At 39.6% G+C, this 17,204-nt stretch overlaps 1 protein-coding gene across 1 annotated transcript in view; it reads left to right on the top strand.

Annotated features, from left to right (window-relative positions):
• Positions 1-1,739: 1,739 nt before the first annotated feature.
• Positions 1,740-17,204, top strand: part of LOC308695014 (uncharacterized protein) — a gene marked incomplete at its 5' end in the record, with an annotated part of 39,502 nt that continues 24,037 nt past the window's right edge. The window contains 5 exons of the mRNA XM_081372912.1: positions 1,740-2,147; positions 4,992-5,136; positions 5,491-5,712; positions 6,235-6,378; positions 9,626-9,820. Of these exons, the coding sequence (XP_081229038.1) occupies positions 1,740-2,147; positions 4,992-5,136; positions 5,491-5,712; positions 6,235-6,378; positions 9,626-9,820 (1,114 nt within the window). The remainder of the gene's footprint in view (positions 2,148-4,991; positions 5,137-5,490; positions 5,713-6,234; positions 6,379-9,625; positions 9,821-17,204) is intronic.

Below are 17,204 nucleotides of genomic sequence, written 5' to 3'. Positions count from 1 at the left end.
TTAAGATGAGACTGAAAAGAGCCAAAACATAAAACATGAGTTAACATGAAATAAGAATGAACAGCATTTATCAATTTTAGTTCATATTAATTTCAACATTTACTAATACATTATTAAAATTAAAGGTTGTATTTGTTAACATTAGTTAATGCACTGTGAACTAGCATGAACAAACAATGACCAGCTGAATTTTTATTAACTAACATGTGACGGAAAAAAAACTACAGAACCCATAAGTCAGTAGCCAGAAGGAAATGGAATCAGGTTAATTTAGATGCAGGTGTGTGTGCATGTGGTTGAGGGCTTTTTCCCACTACACCAAGAGCCAAAGTTGAAGCAATTTGAACTGCCTGGAGTCTTTAGATGTTTAAAATGTGCCAGAATTTAGTCAAGACTTGAGATTACTGTGTTTTAAAAGCTTTGTTGCTGCACTGCGGAAGAGTTTCGACTACAAAGGTTCCAGCGAGCTGCTCCTTTCCATAGCGGTGTTTGGAATATACAACTGCTTAATCAACAGACAGTAAGCACTGTGAAGTATGATGCCGATCATGAACCAACGAGACTGAAAGTTTTCGTGTCACAAGACTTGCGTCAGCTACACAGTGAACGAGTGTTCGGATGTTCACGATGCCATTCGTTTATCAGCTGTGTTTTGAACTGCGTGGGGTTGGAATGCTGTGACCGTGAGTGAATTTCATCTAGTTTTGGACAGGCCTCAGATATTCTGATTGTGCGTTGGACTTCAGGTAGGCCTTGAACAGTTCATCCTCACTCCGAAATGGAGCCTTAAATCTCAACTGACTCTTGGAAAAGATGGGTTTAGCGGACTTTTATCCCATACTTCACACAGCACATTCACACACATCTACACAAGCCCACAAACATCAAACATCCTTCATTTGAACGCTTTGCTTAAGGACAAAACTTTCAAATGCATTTTGTTTAGTTTGCTTTCCTTATGGACTTTGAACTGAAAATGACTTGATAAACTTCACAAGCATTGTGTCTGAATATTGATCGACATTGTTTAGATCTGTTTAGGTCATTTATCTTTGAAGACTCGTAAATTCTTCTATCTGTTCTGAAAGATGATTGTGATCTAATGATTGTTCATTTGATGATTATGTCATAAGATAAAATGTTTTTTGTTCTCGTAATTGTTTTTGCACTTTGATATGCTTTGAATAAGCAAGATGTAGGAAAAAGGAAACGAGTCCCCATTTTGAGTTAAATTAAAAAAGAACGTTTTTCAATTGTAAAAGTGAGCTTATTTTGGTATTTGTATTGTTCTGTGAAGCGTGATTGGGGTTACAGGCCTATCTAGAATCACTACGTCACAGAAAATGGCGCCCGAACAGGGACTTGAAAACTTGAAATTTGTAAACCTTATAGAATTTGAAGCAAAGTATAGGATGATCCTTATTTTGATGAAATGTTTTTTGTTTATTTATCTGCTTGAGTCTAACCGTGATGAACTAAGTTGTAAGATGTAACTGAAACTTATCTAAGTGCATTTACTAGATGTGAATTGTGTAGAAACTAACTCAAGTCTTTGAATTTGTGGAGTTAAGCTTGTAATTAATAACCAAGGAGGGTGTAATCTCAGTTGTGAACTATGGGTTATCACAAGTGTTTATAAGTGAGTGGTATTATTGTGAAGTGATCAATTGTTTATTTGTTTTGCACTTCATATACTGATAACATATACAATATCCCATCTCTCTCTTACACAATACATAATGGCAGATGCTTTTCACCCATCATCAACCTTTGTGGATATTGATGTTCCAGATGTTGCCACTCCAGTCTGGATGCCTGGCCTGCAAACTCAGGTGTCCAACTATCCCTATACCCCCATTCAATCCACTGCAGTACAATCAAGAACCCATGTACAGTTTGCTCCCTCAACCTTTTCCCCTAACACGTCTGTGCAACCTCTTGTATGGGATGGAAACCAAGACCAAATGCAACTGTGTACTCCTTCTCCAGCAGGGACAGTAGGGGATGGTTCTCCAGTGTCTTCAGGGGCCCAGTATGAATTACCTGGGACGTTTCCCACACCTGCAAGGGAGATTGGACATCTTACCACCCAGGTCCAGGGTAACTGGGACAAATTGTTTGATCTCCTGGAGAAACAAGAGGCAGCTGTAAGTGCACTTACTAGTGGATTGAAACAGAGTTCTTCACAGCATGAAAGTCAATTAAAAAGTCTCGCTGATAAAGTGGACAACCATACACAACAAATTTCAAAGATTTTGTCAGATAACAAACAACAGACTGAAACTGAGACTGACCAAATGGTGAAGACAATAAAGTTGTTAATAACCGATGAACTTCAAGAAAGTAAAAAGTCCCTGCTATCCGATATTCGATTCATGGTAGAGCAACTTCAAAAGGAAGTCCAAGAAGACATCAAAGCTGTCCAGCAAAACTTTCAAAAAAGTCATGATGGACTTGTTAAAGATTTCTCAGGCATTAAAGCTGTCCAACAAAACTTTCAAAAAAGTCACGACGAATTTGTTAAAGATTTTTCACATTGGACCCTTCAGCTTGACCGCCTAAGAGATAAAGTAAATGAACTGTCAGTGAGTACCGAACATAAAACTACTCTGAACCCTCCGAAGGGAGCTGAATTGTCACCACCTTCCATTGCTGTATCACCTCCGCTAAATGCTGTTGCTGTCAAGAGTGACCATCTCAAGTTAACATTCCCTACGTTTGGAAGACCGTCAGATGACTCAGATCCTTTGTTGTATATAATCAAATGTAAGGATTTTCTTGCTTTACATCCTCTGTCTGATCCAGAAATTCTAGCTACTTTCAGAACAGTCCTATATGGCACGGCCCGAGATTGGTGGGAGGTAGCCAGAGCTACGATAACTACCTGGGGTGAGTTTGAATCGGCATTCCTTACTGCTTTTCTTTCTGAAGACTATGAGGATGAACTCGCTGAACGTGTCCGAATTCGAACTCAAGGTGAGAGAGAGTCGGTAAGGGATTTTGCCTTTACGTACAGAGCACTTTGTAAAAGGTGGAACCCTAGTTTAACAGAGCCTGAATTAGTTAAGATGATTCTAAAAAACCTAAAACCCTACTTGGCCAGCCAGCTGCGTGGTCGGGTGTAATCTGTGGAAGAAATGGTACGACTTGGACAACAACTGGAAAAGGATCATCTTCAACAGTTACAGTATGACTACCGTTTGAGTTCCAAACACAGTCAAGCTGGGTCTAAAGGTCCAAATGTCAACAGACCTGCAGACAAACCGCAAGTGCAGTGCTGGAGGTGTAAGGGCCATCATGCTCCTGGTAATTGCCCACAGTTTACCTTGTCCTCACAGTCTGCTCCACCGTCTAGCCAACATGCTATTAACACGCAACCAACCTTTCCTTCAAAATTCAGAGGTAGACCTAGTAACAATTCTGTAGCTATTGCAAATGCCTTACCTACAAAAGTCAGTTCCATACCTGGAAAAAAAAATGTTGTTGTACCGCAACAATTAATTGTACCTGTCAGTATTGGTACTTGGATAGGTAAAGCCATCGTCGACACGGGGGCAAGCTATACCCTAATCCATGAAAGCTTATGGAAAGATCTAGATCCTACAGAACAAAGCCTGAGTCCATGGACTCTTGGACCTTTATATTTGGCCAATGGAAAGGCTGAAGTGCCTTTGGGATGGTTGAATATTTCACTTAAATTACATGATCAAATTTGCCCCTTACCTGTTGCTGTGCTGACAACCAAAGCTTTTGCTTATTGTATTGTTTTGGGACTAGACTTTATCTTCTTTAGTGGAATGCAGATAAACGTCTCTCAGGGACAGTATTCATTTATCTCTGATCCAGACGTGGACTACTTTTTTCAGCCTGGTCATGCCAGTGTGCCTTTACCTTCACCAATGGGGTCTCCATATCTGCCAGGTGGAAATACAGCTCATCGTTCTATATCAAGTATTTCATTATTAAGTTCTGTTCCACCCTTAATGTTACCCTTATCCTTGAATGATAGTGGCAATGAGGATGACCTAACACTCATAAAACAAGCAGTGGATGCAGCTTACTTACCAATTGATCATAAGCAACAGTAAAGTCACATCCTACAAACAAATCCTCAGGTGTGCACCCTTCGTCTGGGACGGACGGATGTACTCCAACATCAAATCTACACACATCATCAAATACCTATAAAGCAACGACCTTATCGTATGTCTCCTTCCAAACAAGCCATTGTGAACCAGCAGCTCCAGGAAATGTTGAAGACCGGCATTGTGGAACCTTCAAAATCAGGATGGTCTTCCCCGGTAGTTCTAGTACCGAAAAAAAATGGACAACTTCGATTCTGCGTTGATTATCGCAGATTAAATGCTATAACTGACAGCGATGCATACCCACTACCAAACCTTACTGAAATCTTGGAATCACTTTCAGGATCTACTATCTTCTCCACTCTAGATCTTAATAGTGGGTACTGGCAAGTTACTATGGATGCTTCCAGTAAAGCAAAGACTGCCTTTACCACCTCTGCTGGGCTATTTCACTTCAATGTAATGCCCTTTGGGCTTAAAAACGCCCCAGCCACCTTCCAACGTCTTATGGAGACTGTCTTGGGAGAACTACGAGGAAGTATTTGTTTTGTGTATATCGACGATATTATCGTCTATTCTTCGTCTGTTACTCAGCATTTCCTTGACCTCCAAGCTGTTTTCCATAAGTTACAAGAAGCTGGCTTAACCATAAATCTTCGGAAAAGTAAGTTTTGCTTGCCTGAAGTGACATTCCTAGGTCATGTAATTAACATCCACGGCATTACAGCTGACCCGAGTAAGGTGGAAGCTATTCGAAACTATCCAGTTCCAAGAAATCTGAAGGAAGTCCAACGATTTCTTGGACTAGCCGGGTGGTACCACCGGTTTGTTGCAAACTTTTCCAGAATTGCCGAACCACTTAATTCCTTAAAGAAAAAAGGCAGATCTTTTCAATGGACACCACAGTGCCAACAAGCCTTCGAAGAACTGAAAACCTGCTTGATGACTCCACCCATCCTCGGACATCCCAATTTTGAGTATCCCTTCATTGTGTATACAGATGCCAGTGAGACTGGACTGGGTGCGTTCTTGACCCAAAAAAGAGGACAAGGTACAGAGGAGGTAATCGCCTATGCCAGCCGAAACCTTAATCCTGCTGAATCAAACTACTCTGCAACAGAAAAAGAATGCTTAGCCGTAATATGGGCATTAGATAAGTGGCAGCACTATCTTGAACATAGAATGTTCACTGTCGTTACAGATCACTCTGCTCTGCAGTGGGTGATGAATTCTCCAAAAACCACCAGCCGTCTCATCCGATGGGCTCTGCAGTTACAGAAGTACGATTTCATTGTTGAATATCGGAAAGGGAAATTAAATACAGCACCGGATGCTCTTTCACGAATTACCCCCCCTGCAAGTTGTAATTTGTATTCAAATCAAAAGGATGTGAATACTCTTCCAGTTACAGATGAACTAATATGGGAGAAACAGCACAGTGACCCCGTGATTGTGAAAATACTCCAAACTTTGGCTGTTGATAAAGGGAGTCAGCAGACAAAATATGAAGTCATCGAAGACAAGCTGTACCTAAAAACGCTGTCCGACAAGCAGTCACACTACCGTATCTTCCTCCCTAAGGATCTTATTTCACCTATACTGGAACACTATCACAGTGACCCCACAAGTGGGCATGCTGGCATCTTTAAAACTTACAAAAGAATTCAGGATGTCGCATTCTGGCCGGGGATGTGGTCCGATATAAAACAATTTGTAAAGAGATGTGTAAAGTGCCAAACCCTAAAAACAGACCAACGGAAACCTGCTGGAAAAATGCAGAAGATTAACAGCACACGACCAAATCAAATAATGGGTGTGGACATCATGGGACCACTACCCCGTAGCACCAATCAAAATGAATACATTTTAGTATTTGTTGACTACTTCACCCGCTGGATCGAACTGTTTCCTATACGTACAGCTACAGCAAGGAGTGTTGCAACTGTATTCAGAAAAGAGATACTAACAAGATGGGGAGTACCGGACTTTCTTATATCCGACAGAGGTACCCAATTCGTATCTGCAATATTTAAAGAACTGTGTGAGAATTGGAATGTCACGCCAAAATTGACAACCGCTCATCATCCGCAAACAAACATGACCGAACGGGTAAATCGAACTCTTAAAAGTATGATTGCGGCATATGTAGAGGACAGTCATAAACGATGGGACCAGTACCTGCCAGAAATCAGGTTTGCTATAAATTCTGCAGTGCAGGAAACCACAGGAATGTCTCCTGCAGAACTCCACATAGGAAGGAAGCTACAGGGGCCAATGGATAAGATGCTGAAAGGTAAAAGCCATGATCTGTCACCAAATGCACCCCACTATGACACTGTATATCATTTAAAGCAACTGCAGGCAAGAGCACAAGAGAACTGTAAGAAAGCCCATCTAAGACAGCTTCGAAATTACAACAAGAATCGAAGGGACATTCTATTCAATGAAAGAGACAGGGTATGGATGAGGCATTTCCCACAGTCCAGTGCAAAGGACAATTCAACAGCCAAACTTGCACCAAAATGGAAAGGACCCTACAGGGTAATCCAACAAATGGGGCCAGTAAATTACAGAATAGCACTGGAGTCTACAGGCGAAGATGTTCGTGTTGTTCATGTTTGTAATTTAAAACCCTGTTATCCAACATCCACTGAATTAGAAGCACAAAACAGACAAAAGCTTGTCGACCTCTTTCAAGAATCCTCTGATGAGGACGAAGAATTCTTAGGATTTTAATGTTTCAACATCTCATAAGGAACCATGAGATGTTTTATCCAATGGAGGGGGAGTGTGACGGAAAAAAAACTACAGAACCCATAATGCACTGCAACAAGTAGGAGGAGTCAGGAGTCAGTAGCCAGAAGGAAATGGAATCAGGTTAATTTAGATGCAGGTGTGTGTGCATGTGGTTGAAGGCTTTTTCCCCACTACACCAAGAGCCAAAGTTGAAGCAATTTGAACTGCCTGGAGTCTTTAGACGTTTAAAATGTGCCAGAATTTAGTCAAGACTTGAGATTACTGTGTTTTAAAAGCTTTGTTGCTGCACTGCGGAAGAGTTTCGACTACAAAGGTTCCAGCGAGCTGCTCCTTTCCATAGCAGTGTTTGGAATATACAAATGCTTAATCAACAGACAGTAAGCACTGTGAAGTATGATGCCGATCATGAACCAACGAGACTGAAAGTTTTCGTGTCACAAGACTTGCGTCAGCTACACAGTGAACGAGTGTTCGGATGTTCACGATGCCATTCGTTTATCAGCTGTGTTTTGAACTGCGTGGGGTTGGAATGCTGTGACCGTGAGTGAATTTCATCTAGTTTTGGACAGGCCTCAGATATTCTGATTGTGCGTTGGACTTCAGGTAGGCCTTGAACAGTTCATCCTCACTCCGAAATGGAGCCTTAAATCTCAACTGACTCTTGGAAAAGATGGGTTTAGCGGACTTTTATCCCATACTTCACACAGCACATTCACACACATCTACACAAGCCCACAAACATCAAACATCCTTCTCTTGAACGCTTTGCTTAAGGACAAAACTTTCAAATGCATTTTGTTTAGTTTGCTTTCCTTATGGACTTTGAACTGAAAATGACTTGATAAACTTCACAAGCATTGTGTCTGAATATTGATCGACATTGTTTAGATCTGTTTAGGTCATTTATCTTTGAAGACTCGTAAATTCTTCTATCTGTTCTGAAAGATGATTGTGATCTAATGATTGTTCATTTGATGATTATGTCATAAGATAAAATGTTTTTTGTTCTCGTAATTGTTTTTGCACTTTGATATGCTTTGAATAAGCAAGATGTAGGAAAAAGGAAACGAGTCCCCATTTTGAGTTAAATTAAAAAAGAACGTTTTTCAATTGTAAAAGTGAGCTTATTTTGGTATTTGTATTGTTCTGTGAAGCGTGATTGGGGTTACAGGCCTATCTAGAATCACTACGTCACAAACATTAACAAAGATGAATAAATACTGTAATAAATGTATTGCTCATTGTTTTTGTCATTGTTATTAATAAAAATGAATATTTGTCTATAATTGACAAGTTTGTCTAACTTATGAATCTCTTGTTGATGAGGTTCAGAATCATGTGTTTGTATGGACATGAGTTCTTCTGTTCTTGAACAATTAAACATTTTGCTGTTTTTAAAAGCAAAACACTTAACACTGTGTTTTTTAAATAATTTAAAATAAGAATTTTATTAAGTAGGCCTACAATGAAATTGATGTATAGTTTAATATCTTACCCTCGTGTTATTTCTCTCTATCTTCTTTTTTGTCTTTTATTTTTCAGTTTTCAGCTAATCACTGTTAACTCTTATTTTCTCATTTGTATTCTGATGACATTGAACACATTGTTAATACATTTCGTATTCAAAGTTGTCATCTCTGTACTTTTTGAAATAAAAAAAGTGCTTGCTTCCTCATCCATTACATGAAAAAAGGAGTAAAATGAGTCTCTGATCCAAAACCCACAACAGATGGCGCTAATTCGAGCCGTCAATAAAGAAGAAGAAGAAGAAGAAGAAGAAGAAGAAGAAGAAGAAGAAGAAGAAGAAGAAGAAGAAGAAGAGTCTTCTGAGGTGAGGAAAGCAGCAGGAGAGGTATTTCTCATATTTACACAACCATCACACACACTTTATACAGTTTAATTAAGCGACAGACTCATTTCTGTATTGTTTTCATCGATCACAGCGATACTTGTGCGTCTTTTCTGGCGTCTTCCTTCTGAAATAAACATTTAGTGCAGCAGCAGCGAGCATGAGGAGAATATGTTGAGTTCATTCAGACCTGAGCGAGTTTGTGTTCGTTTGTGTGATTGTCTCGATGTTTGGAGTGAGAACTGTTACTGAATGTCAAGTCAAGAGTGAAAGTTTGAGATCTGTGAGGGGAATTGATGAGCTAATGAGTTTTTTAGGATTATTGTCAGTTTTGAATAACATAATGCAATGATTGTAATCACTAGAAAATACAAAATATATTTTAGATATTGACATTATGCTGTTGTAGTTATTTAGATGAGGTGGTTAATTAAGTTTGGTTTGTTTTTATATATTTATGTTTTATTTGTGTCAGATGGTGAGAAGCAACAGTATTTTCTTTCAATAGAGCAGTTTTACAGGCTTTTATCATGTTTCCTGACTCAAATAATGTGTTTCTAACAGCAAACACTCAGAATAAAGTGAGATGATCTGCTGATGATCCTGAATGGCTTGTTGAATGAGTGTTGATAGTCTGAGGCTCATCAATATTAACAGATCTGCTGAAAACACTCTTTATTTCATGACAATAGTTCCTGTTTTCACCTCTTTTATTATGCTGATGTCTTCAGATCTCCTGTAAATTGACACAAACAAATACAGTCTGTTGACACCAATGAAATGAGCTTTAAGGTTAGCCATAAAATAAGTTATACATTCACATGTTACTTTACTTCAGACAGACAGACATGCTTACATGTGATATTTAGTATAAAAACAAATTCAGGAACTGATACTATTTTTAATTTTGTCAGATAAGCTCCTCCCACTGTAGTTACATCATCAGTGAAGCTCCTCCCACAGCAATTCTCCAATAAATGCTGTAAATTCCCATCAGCTGCAAGTGAAGACGAGCATCAGGAAGAGCTGAAATCTGCAAAGACTGAGTTTATTAAAGAGGACAGTGAGAACATGAGTGATCCAGAACCCTGCAGAATGAAACACACTGAAGATCCTGAAGAACAAAGAGGTTGGTGTTTATTCTTCATTCATTCATGATGCTGAAGAACATTCATGTTAGAAACATTCAAGCACTTCATCACATTTAGATATGCAGTTAAACTATGAAATGGTACAGAATGTTTTTTTGTTTGTTTTCAGTAAAGGGAGGTTTGAGACGTTTGTATATTTATTGTCAACATCAGATCAAGCTAAATACTATTTTATCTGTTTTATTTGACATTTATTTTATATCTGGTTCCCAATTTGCAGCAACATTACCATCATAATAGTATAGTAATTAATTTTATAGAAACATATATATTTACATATAGCCTAGTCATTTTCAACATAGTTTACACATTTTTCTTTTAGGAATAATCAGTTAACACCAAGTTACTGATAAAATTGTATTTGTCAAATATCATACAAGTTATTCATAGTTATAGAGATTATTCTTACTAGGGATGCACCGAATGTTCGGCAACCGAAATTATTCGGCCGAAAATAGCAAAAAAAAGCACTTTCGGTGTTCGGCCGAATAAGTAAAAAGGCCGAATAAAATTTGCCGAACAATGACATTTTTAATGACGCGATCAAATAGTAACCCACGTAGAGTGAGAGGCGCGCGCTTTATGCAGCAAACATGTCGGCAGTCTGGAAGCAATTTAAAGTGTCAGAGAAAGAGGCAAAAACGGCCGTTTGCAGACACTGTTCTGCTGAATTGTCCAGAGGGGGTGCATCTGCAAAAACGTAGCCTACAGCACTTCAAGTTTAATTTATCACTTAAAATCAAGACACCCCGAACATCATGCAGAGAACGAGAAAGTAGGGGTGTGCGATATGACGATTTTTGATCGTGGACCATTAAAATGTCTCCACGATCTGCTTTTTAAGTAATATCGTAGTATCGTGCATTCTATCAGTTGCTGTTCTGGCGCCTTTGTCCCACTGAACAACACGACGTATATTCACATAAAATGTTTACGCAGCGGAACGGGACACTGCAGTTCGCAAAAGTTCATAATTTGCATGTGCAATAATGACTTGTCGGTTAAACATTTAATTTGCGTGCTGATGCGCGTTTCTCAGTCCGTACGTTAAGTTATGTGAAGCTCACATGCACTAAAAGCCTGTCTACCAGTGCCTGGATACTGGACAAAGTTATCTTTCGAGTCTTAAATACACAAGGTTTACATAAACAAAGTCGGTTATGTCTAAAGTGAAAGCAAACTTGAGAAAATTGAGAGAAAATCTGCTTGTCAAATGCGTGTATATTAGACGCGTCGCGCGCAGCTCTTAAAGAGACAGTAGCTGAATAGAAAACGCACTGCCGCTTATCCTTAAAGGGATAGTTCACCCAAAAATAAAAATTATCTCATTATTTACGCACTCTAATGTTGTTCCAAACCTGTATTAATTTCCTTCTAATATTTTTCTAATATTAATATTTTGAAGAATGTGGCTCAGTAACTTTTATTTTCAACAGAAGAAAGAAACTTATTTGAGTTTAAAACAACTTGAGAGAGCAAATTATGACAATTTGAATTTATAGGAGAACTATCCCTTTAATGTTAATAAAACAACAAAATGCAAAGAGAAAATCACTCACTGCTCTTGACTGACACTTTAATAGTAGCTTTAATAAGTATCAATGTATAATTTATACAGTGAAGTCCGTTTTGTTTTATTTTCATTTGTTCATTTAATTACTTCTATACTGTTAAATACACCTACTGTAGCTGAAAACATAAAGCACTGTTTATTTAATTTGTATATTAATTTGTGTATGTGTAATGTGTATCTTTGATCTTAATATTTAATAACAAAGAAAATAATGACATATTTTTATCTTCGTCCCTGTCTGCCATTCTTTTTTATTTTATAAAGAAGAACCTGCCACTTTTCCTGAAGAAGTAGGCTAAGTAGGCTTATGTCTAGGACAGTTATTCATTTGTTGTGGGTTCATCCACATTTTTTTTGCACTATTCAATGCACATTTGTTGTTGTAGACATACAGAGTTACTTTCAGCAGTCAGTTATAGGCCTAACATAGGCTATTCAAGAAGGGGGGCTTCAAAGATGGCCAAATAAAAATATTTTTTTTATTTTACTAATTTATTTATTTTAAGTTATATATTTGGCTTTGTTTGTATAATATCTGCTGGAATGTTGAAAAAATGTTCAGTGTTAAATAAATATTTTGAAATTGTATTTATGTTCTTTGATTTATTTCTCTGAAAAGCAACACAAAATAGTAAAAAGCTAATTTTTACTATTTAATTATTGTAATGGTGAAAAAATTGGCAAAATAAATGGAAAAAAATGCGAAACACCGCGTTCGGTATTCGGCCTTCGGCCAAGCATTTCATTATTCGGCTTCGGCCAAGAATTTCATTTCGGTGCATCCCTAATTCTTACATTAACTTTGGTAACAGGGTTGATGAATGTGATCAACACTGTGGAGTAGGGCTGCGCGATACTGGGAAAATATGCGATTTCTTGCGATATTACATTTCCACGTTTTTTTAATAATTTATATACATAGAATACATACTAAAATAAACAGGTAGGCTAATAGATATCTTCTGATCTTCATAAAGTTAACGTTACACATGCAACACTTTGATTAATGGTTGTCTGTGAGACTCTGTTATTGTTACTTGGCATTTCGTTAGAAGTTTTGGTAGATTTGGGCTTACATTCTGTAAAGCTGCTTTGAAACAATCTACGTTGTTAAAAGCGCTATAAATGAAGATGACTTGACTTGACTTTTTGAAGTCTTCATATATAGGGTTGGGTATCGTTTGAATTTGAACGATTCCGATTCCTTGTTTCGATTCCGGTTCCTAACGATTCTCGATTCCGATTCTTTTAAGAGGCAGGGTCAAAAAAGTTTAGGTCAACGGTCTTTCTGAAGGAAATAGTCTGACCTTCTCCATCAATTTTAATTCTATGAACTTTTTACTTTTTATGAACTTTACTATGAATTTCTCACAGGGCTGTTTTCAACTACAATATAGATATCAAATCTATGAACTTGAATATAAATATTATAAATTATGAATATATTTTCACAGGGGTACACTTTCCTCGAGAGAGCTTTATTTTTGAAAACCTCATGAAAACACATTTACACATGAGTGTATGATGCTGCAGGTACTTAAACATGTTACCGTGCTCCACTGATGGGCTAACCTGGTGCAGAATAGCAAATAAACAATAAGAAACAACTTCACTGCGGTGCCAGGCTGGGGTCAGAGCCAGAGGAAGAGGCAGCGGAGGACGGTTGGCGCAGCGCGTCAAAGACGGGGCACACATTTAGTTCTACTCCTTGAACTCGGAGGTGCTTTATCATGTTCGACTTGCACCCTCCTATGCACAAAACAATCTTGTCGCAAATGTTGCATTTTGCCGAGATTTCGTTCTGTTTAGAAAAGTGAAGCCACACTTTGGACCAACGACGCACGCTATCCATGTTCGACTCGCTCGGTTATGCCAACACTTTCGGTGGATGCTTCTTCGTTGGTGTTCAGCGGTTTCTTCTTCCGGTCGGCGGACTGTGAATCAAAACTAGGAATCGAAATTTAAACTTTTGAACAATTCCGGGAAAATCGCAAAGCTAGTCCTGGTTCCAATCGATACTCGATACCCAAGCCCATTCATATAGCTCCCTGAGATTGCGTTCCAGATGACTGTGGAGATTAGTTTCCTCTCGATGTGGCCAACATTTTTCAGCACGACTTAGTGACACCGTCACTTTTGTTCACATATCGTGTTTTTTGCGTGCAAAATGGAAGCACATTTATCCTATGCCGCGACGAGATGAGAACATCTCAACTTTTCAGAATTCCGCATGCTCACGCAGGTCATGGTTGCATAGCAACGACAGACGCAAGCGCTGGTGGAAAGGAGAAAGTGGCGCTGCCATGCTTTCCCTGCATTTTAGACGCGATATGTGAACGGCCCCTTACACAGTACCTGGCTGCATTTATGACACGTCTTCTCTACTGAAGCCAAAATGCAGTCTGTCGTTTGCAGTCTTCTGAACTGTTAGTACAGAAACTAAGTACTGTAACTGCCAAGTATTTAGAGACCTAACCCTGGCCCTTCCCGGGCTTTGGAAGCAGACGAATGTTGTGCTTAACAAACAGGAGCATTTCTGCTCTCTCTGTACCGAATCCTATTTCTCTTTTCACTGACAATATTAGAAGCGGCAGAGAAGAGGCGTTCACTTTCCACGCTTGCACAGGGAGCTGACAGGTACTTGCGTGCCACTGGGGCGAGGGCAGGGAAGCGGGTCATGTTGCTTTGCCAATACTGCAGCGGACTCACATTTCTGGGGATGGTGGGCTCACTCAGGTAACCATACACCTAAAAGAAATATAGACATGTGTATAAATATACATCTCTGGCAAATCATCAGGAAGTTATTATTCAACATGTGTATTCATTACACCAAATGAAATAAAATAACTGTTTATTCAATTATCTTTTTTTCTTGTGAGGCCAAAACTCTGGAGTCCCAGTATATGTATGCCTATCATTTCAGTGTAGTAGCTAATTTATAAGATTGTTTCGCCATCTATCCACTGGAGGGTGCACCTACTACCCTATCAGCCCAGTAGACCCATTACAAGCCTATCACTAAATTTGAGACAAGACAGACTATGAGATGAGATGCACCCATTACAGAATCTCATGACGGAGAAAAGACAGACTATTGAGATGCACCCATGTTAACCGTGGCATGCACCAGCAATCCTACAAGTTCAATAATAACTATGGACCGCAGTTTTTTTCATGAGATTTGAATGTCAATATATGATCTGATCACACAAAGAAATGTGAAATACTTCATTTGAATGAAAGACTATTAAAAGATTATCTGATTCAAATAGTATAGTAACCTAGCCTACCTGCACACTCGTTGAACCTGTTGCCTGTTCATCCTGCTCCTTTTCCTACAGAATTTCATCGAACATGTCCAGGAATGAATGCCCTTCACTTGGTGTACACATCCTCTTTTCTTGCGGTTCACCTTCTTCTGGCTCAGTGTCTTCTGCGTCTAGTGTAGGCCCATCTGTGGCACTGGCGCTGGTCGTCGCTGACGCGGTCATCTTTTCCACTTCTTTCTCTAGCTTGTTTTTTTCCACTTGCTTGAGGTCTTCGTCAAAGTAGCGATCTTTGTATCTGGGGTCCAGGATTGCTCGGAGAAAGTTGTTTTGAATCTCTTGTTTAGGCATCAAGCAGTGCAGACTTGGTAGTTTTGACCCCACTGTCGGTTTCGGCTGTCTTGTTCAGAAAATGCTTGAGTGCCACAACAGACGGGATCACGTCAGCAGCTGTAGCTGTATGCGAGCTTATCTCTTTTGTCAACTCTTCAAAGGGTGCCAGGAGTGTGGTCATTTTCTCAATGAGACTCCACTGGTTTGCGTTGAGAGATACAGGCAGTCCGTGGTAAGCCTCGTACATAACCAGTGCGCTCTTCTGTTCCAGGAGAGTTGTCATCATCAGGAATGTACTGTTCCAGCGCGTCGGGACGTCCTGTTGTAGCATCTTGGTCTTCATTCCCATCACTCTCTGGATGTCTCTCAGCCGAGAGGTACCAAGGGGGGAGCTTTTAAAATGTCAGACTATTTTTCTCGCTATAGCCAAAGAGTCAACTACGCTTCGCTGGCTTAGTACTGCATCGTGCATTGCTAACTGCCCCAGATGAGCCATACAGCCCAGGCTTTTAACACCATACTCCTCCATCGCCTTCACCATATTTTGTGCATTGTCTCGAAGCACAACGTGCACATTTTCTTTCCGGATTCTCCATTCTGCGTCAAACGCACTGGCTATGGCGGTACCTGGAATAAAAGGATAAAAAAAAAAAAGTTTAATCAAGGACACGTTAGCTAGTTGGCACATGATGTAATGCGTCTTTTTTCCCAAACAACTTCTGCCATTCCCGCATTCTGATCAGTCACGGAAGAAGTGGGTTGGGTGGGGGCATGTAATGAGAAAGAATATAGGCTATCTCAATGTCTAAGTGTTTTGTAATGAGTATTAAAGCAGCACTCAGTAGCTTCGGGATTTCTTTGCTGTATTCTCGCTTTTTGCTCGCAGGTTTCTCTCTAGAGCTCCCCCCACAGCTTCGGAATAGATATTTGACAACACTGTTGTAAAAACTCGTTGGTGATTCTCAGACACCAGAGGCTATAGATCAACGACATTAAAGCAGATGGGACATTCTTTAAAACGTCTTCTTCATTCGGGTTCGGACAGCGTGAGGGAGCGCAATAATGACAGCATTTTAGCAGATTTCTTTTGGCCGTAAAGCAAGTGTTTACATCGCGAGACCTGATATCACGCGAGACTTCCTGACCCGGCGGCCCGCCGGCCCGCCGGCTCAATGTTGCAAGTGCGGATTTTCCACTCACGGGCACCAGGGGGGTGCGGAACAACCACGATTCAACCCGAAATATGTAATATAACCATTCCAATGACTCCGAAGCTGTTCAGTTAAGGTAAAAAAAAGTTACTTAGTTCACCTTTAAAATAAGAAAGAATAAATAAGCAATGTCAGTGTCTGAGAGTTTTGTATAACATGCACATTGGGTTAAATGGTGAGATTGACAAGTGCTGAAAAACTGTGCTGTTGAATTTACGCCTCCAGCCTAGTTCAACGATTGTGTAAGCTGCTCTGTACCTAACCTCTGTCATTAAGAAACATCTAGAAATTTCCCAGATATTTATAAACACCCCTCAGCAATCTCTGATAATTTAAGTGAATCCCAACAAAATCCCAGTGCATAAACTTTCAATTATGTCCATGGTTCACGTCAACACACGCTGAACACTTGCTATGTGTAGGCTAGAATAAAGTTGGGCTGCAGCTACAGTGGATGTTATAATTGTTTAGTGTGCTTTTCATCCATTCAATGGTGAAACGAAACTCTTCTCTATCACTCAAGGAAGATATTTTTCCACCTCCACATAGGCTGTTTTTTTTTACTAGGGTGACAATACATCAAGACTTAAGAGTAAAACCAAGCTGCAGCCGCACGATACTGTATATAGGCTACTGGCCGGCCTGCAAGTGCATAGCCCGAAGGACGTTAGCTTAATTTCTACTATGTCGCCAAATATATGGATTGAGCCAAACTGGACTGTTTGGCAAGATGACTGCTGTTCTTTGCAATTCCTATTACGACTAGGGGTGGGGGAAAAAATCGATTCTTAGATGCATCACGATGCGGGACGTGGACGATTCTGAATCGATTCACAAATGTCAAAAATCGATTTTCAAAAAAAAAATGTAAAAAAAATAATTCTAATAACGTAATATTGACGGAACGCAAAAGGCGGAACTTTAAGCGGACGTGCACGTGCAGTGCGCGGACAGTCTGTGGCGTGCACATAACAGA

Source organism: Scardinius erythrophthalmus, assembly GCF_964197995.2.
Source record: "Scardinius erythrophthalmus genome assembly, chromosome: 1".
NCBI lineage: Eukaryota > Metazoa > Chordata > Actinopteri > Cypriniformes > Leuciscidae > Scardinius > Scardinius erythrophthalmus.
This window is presented reverse-complemented; position numbering and strand designations above follow the sequence as displayed.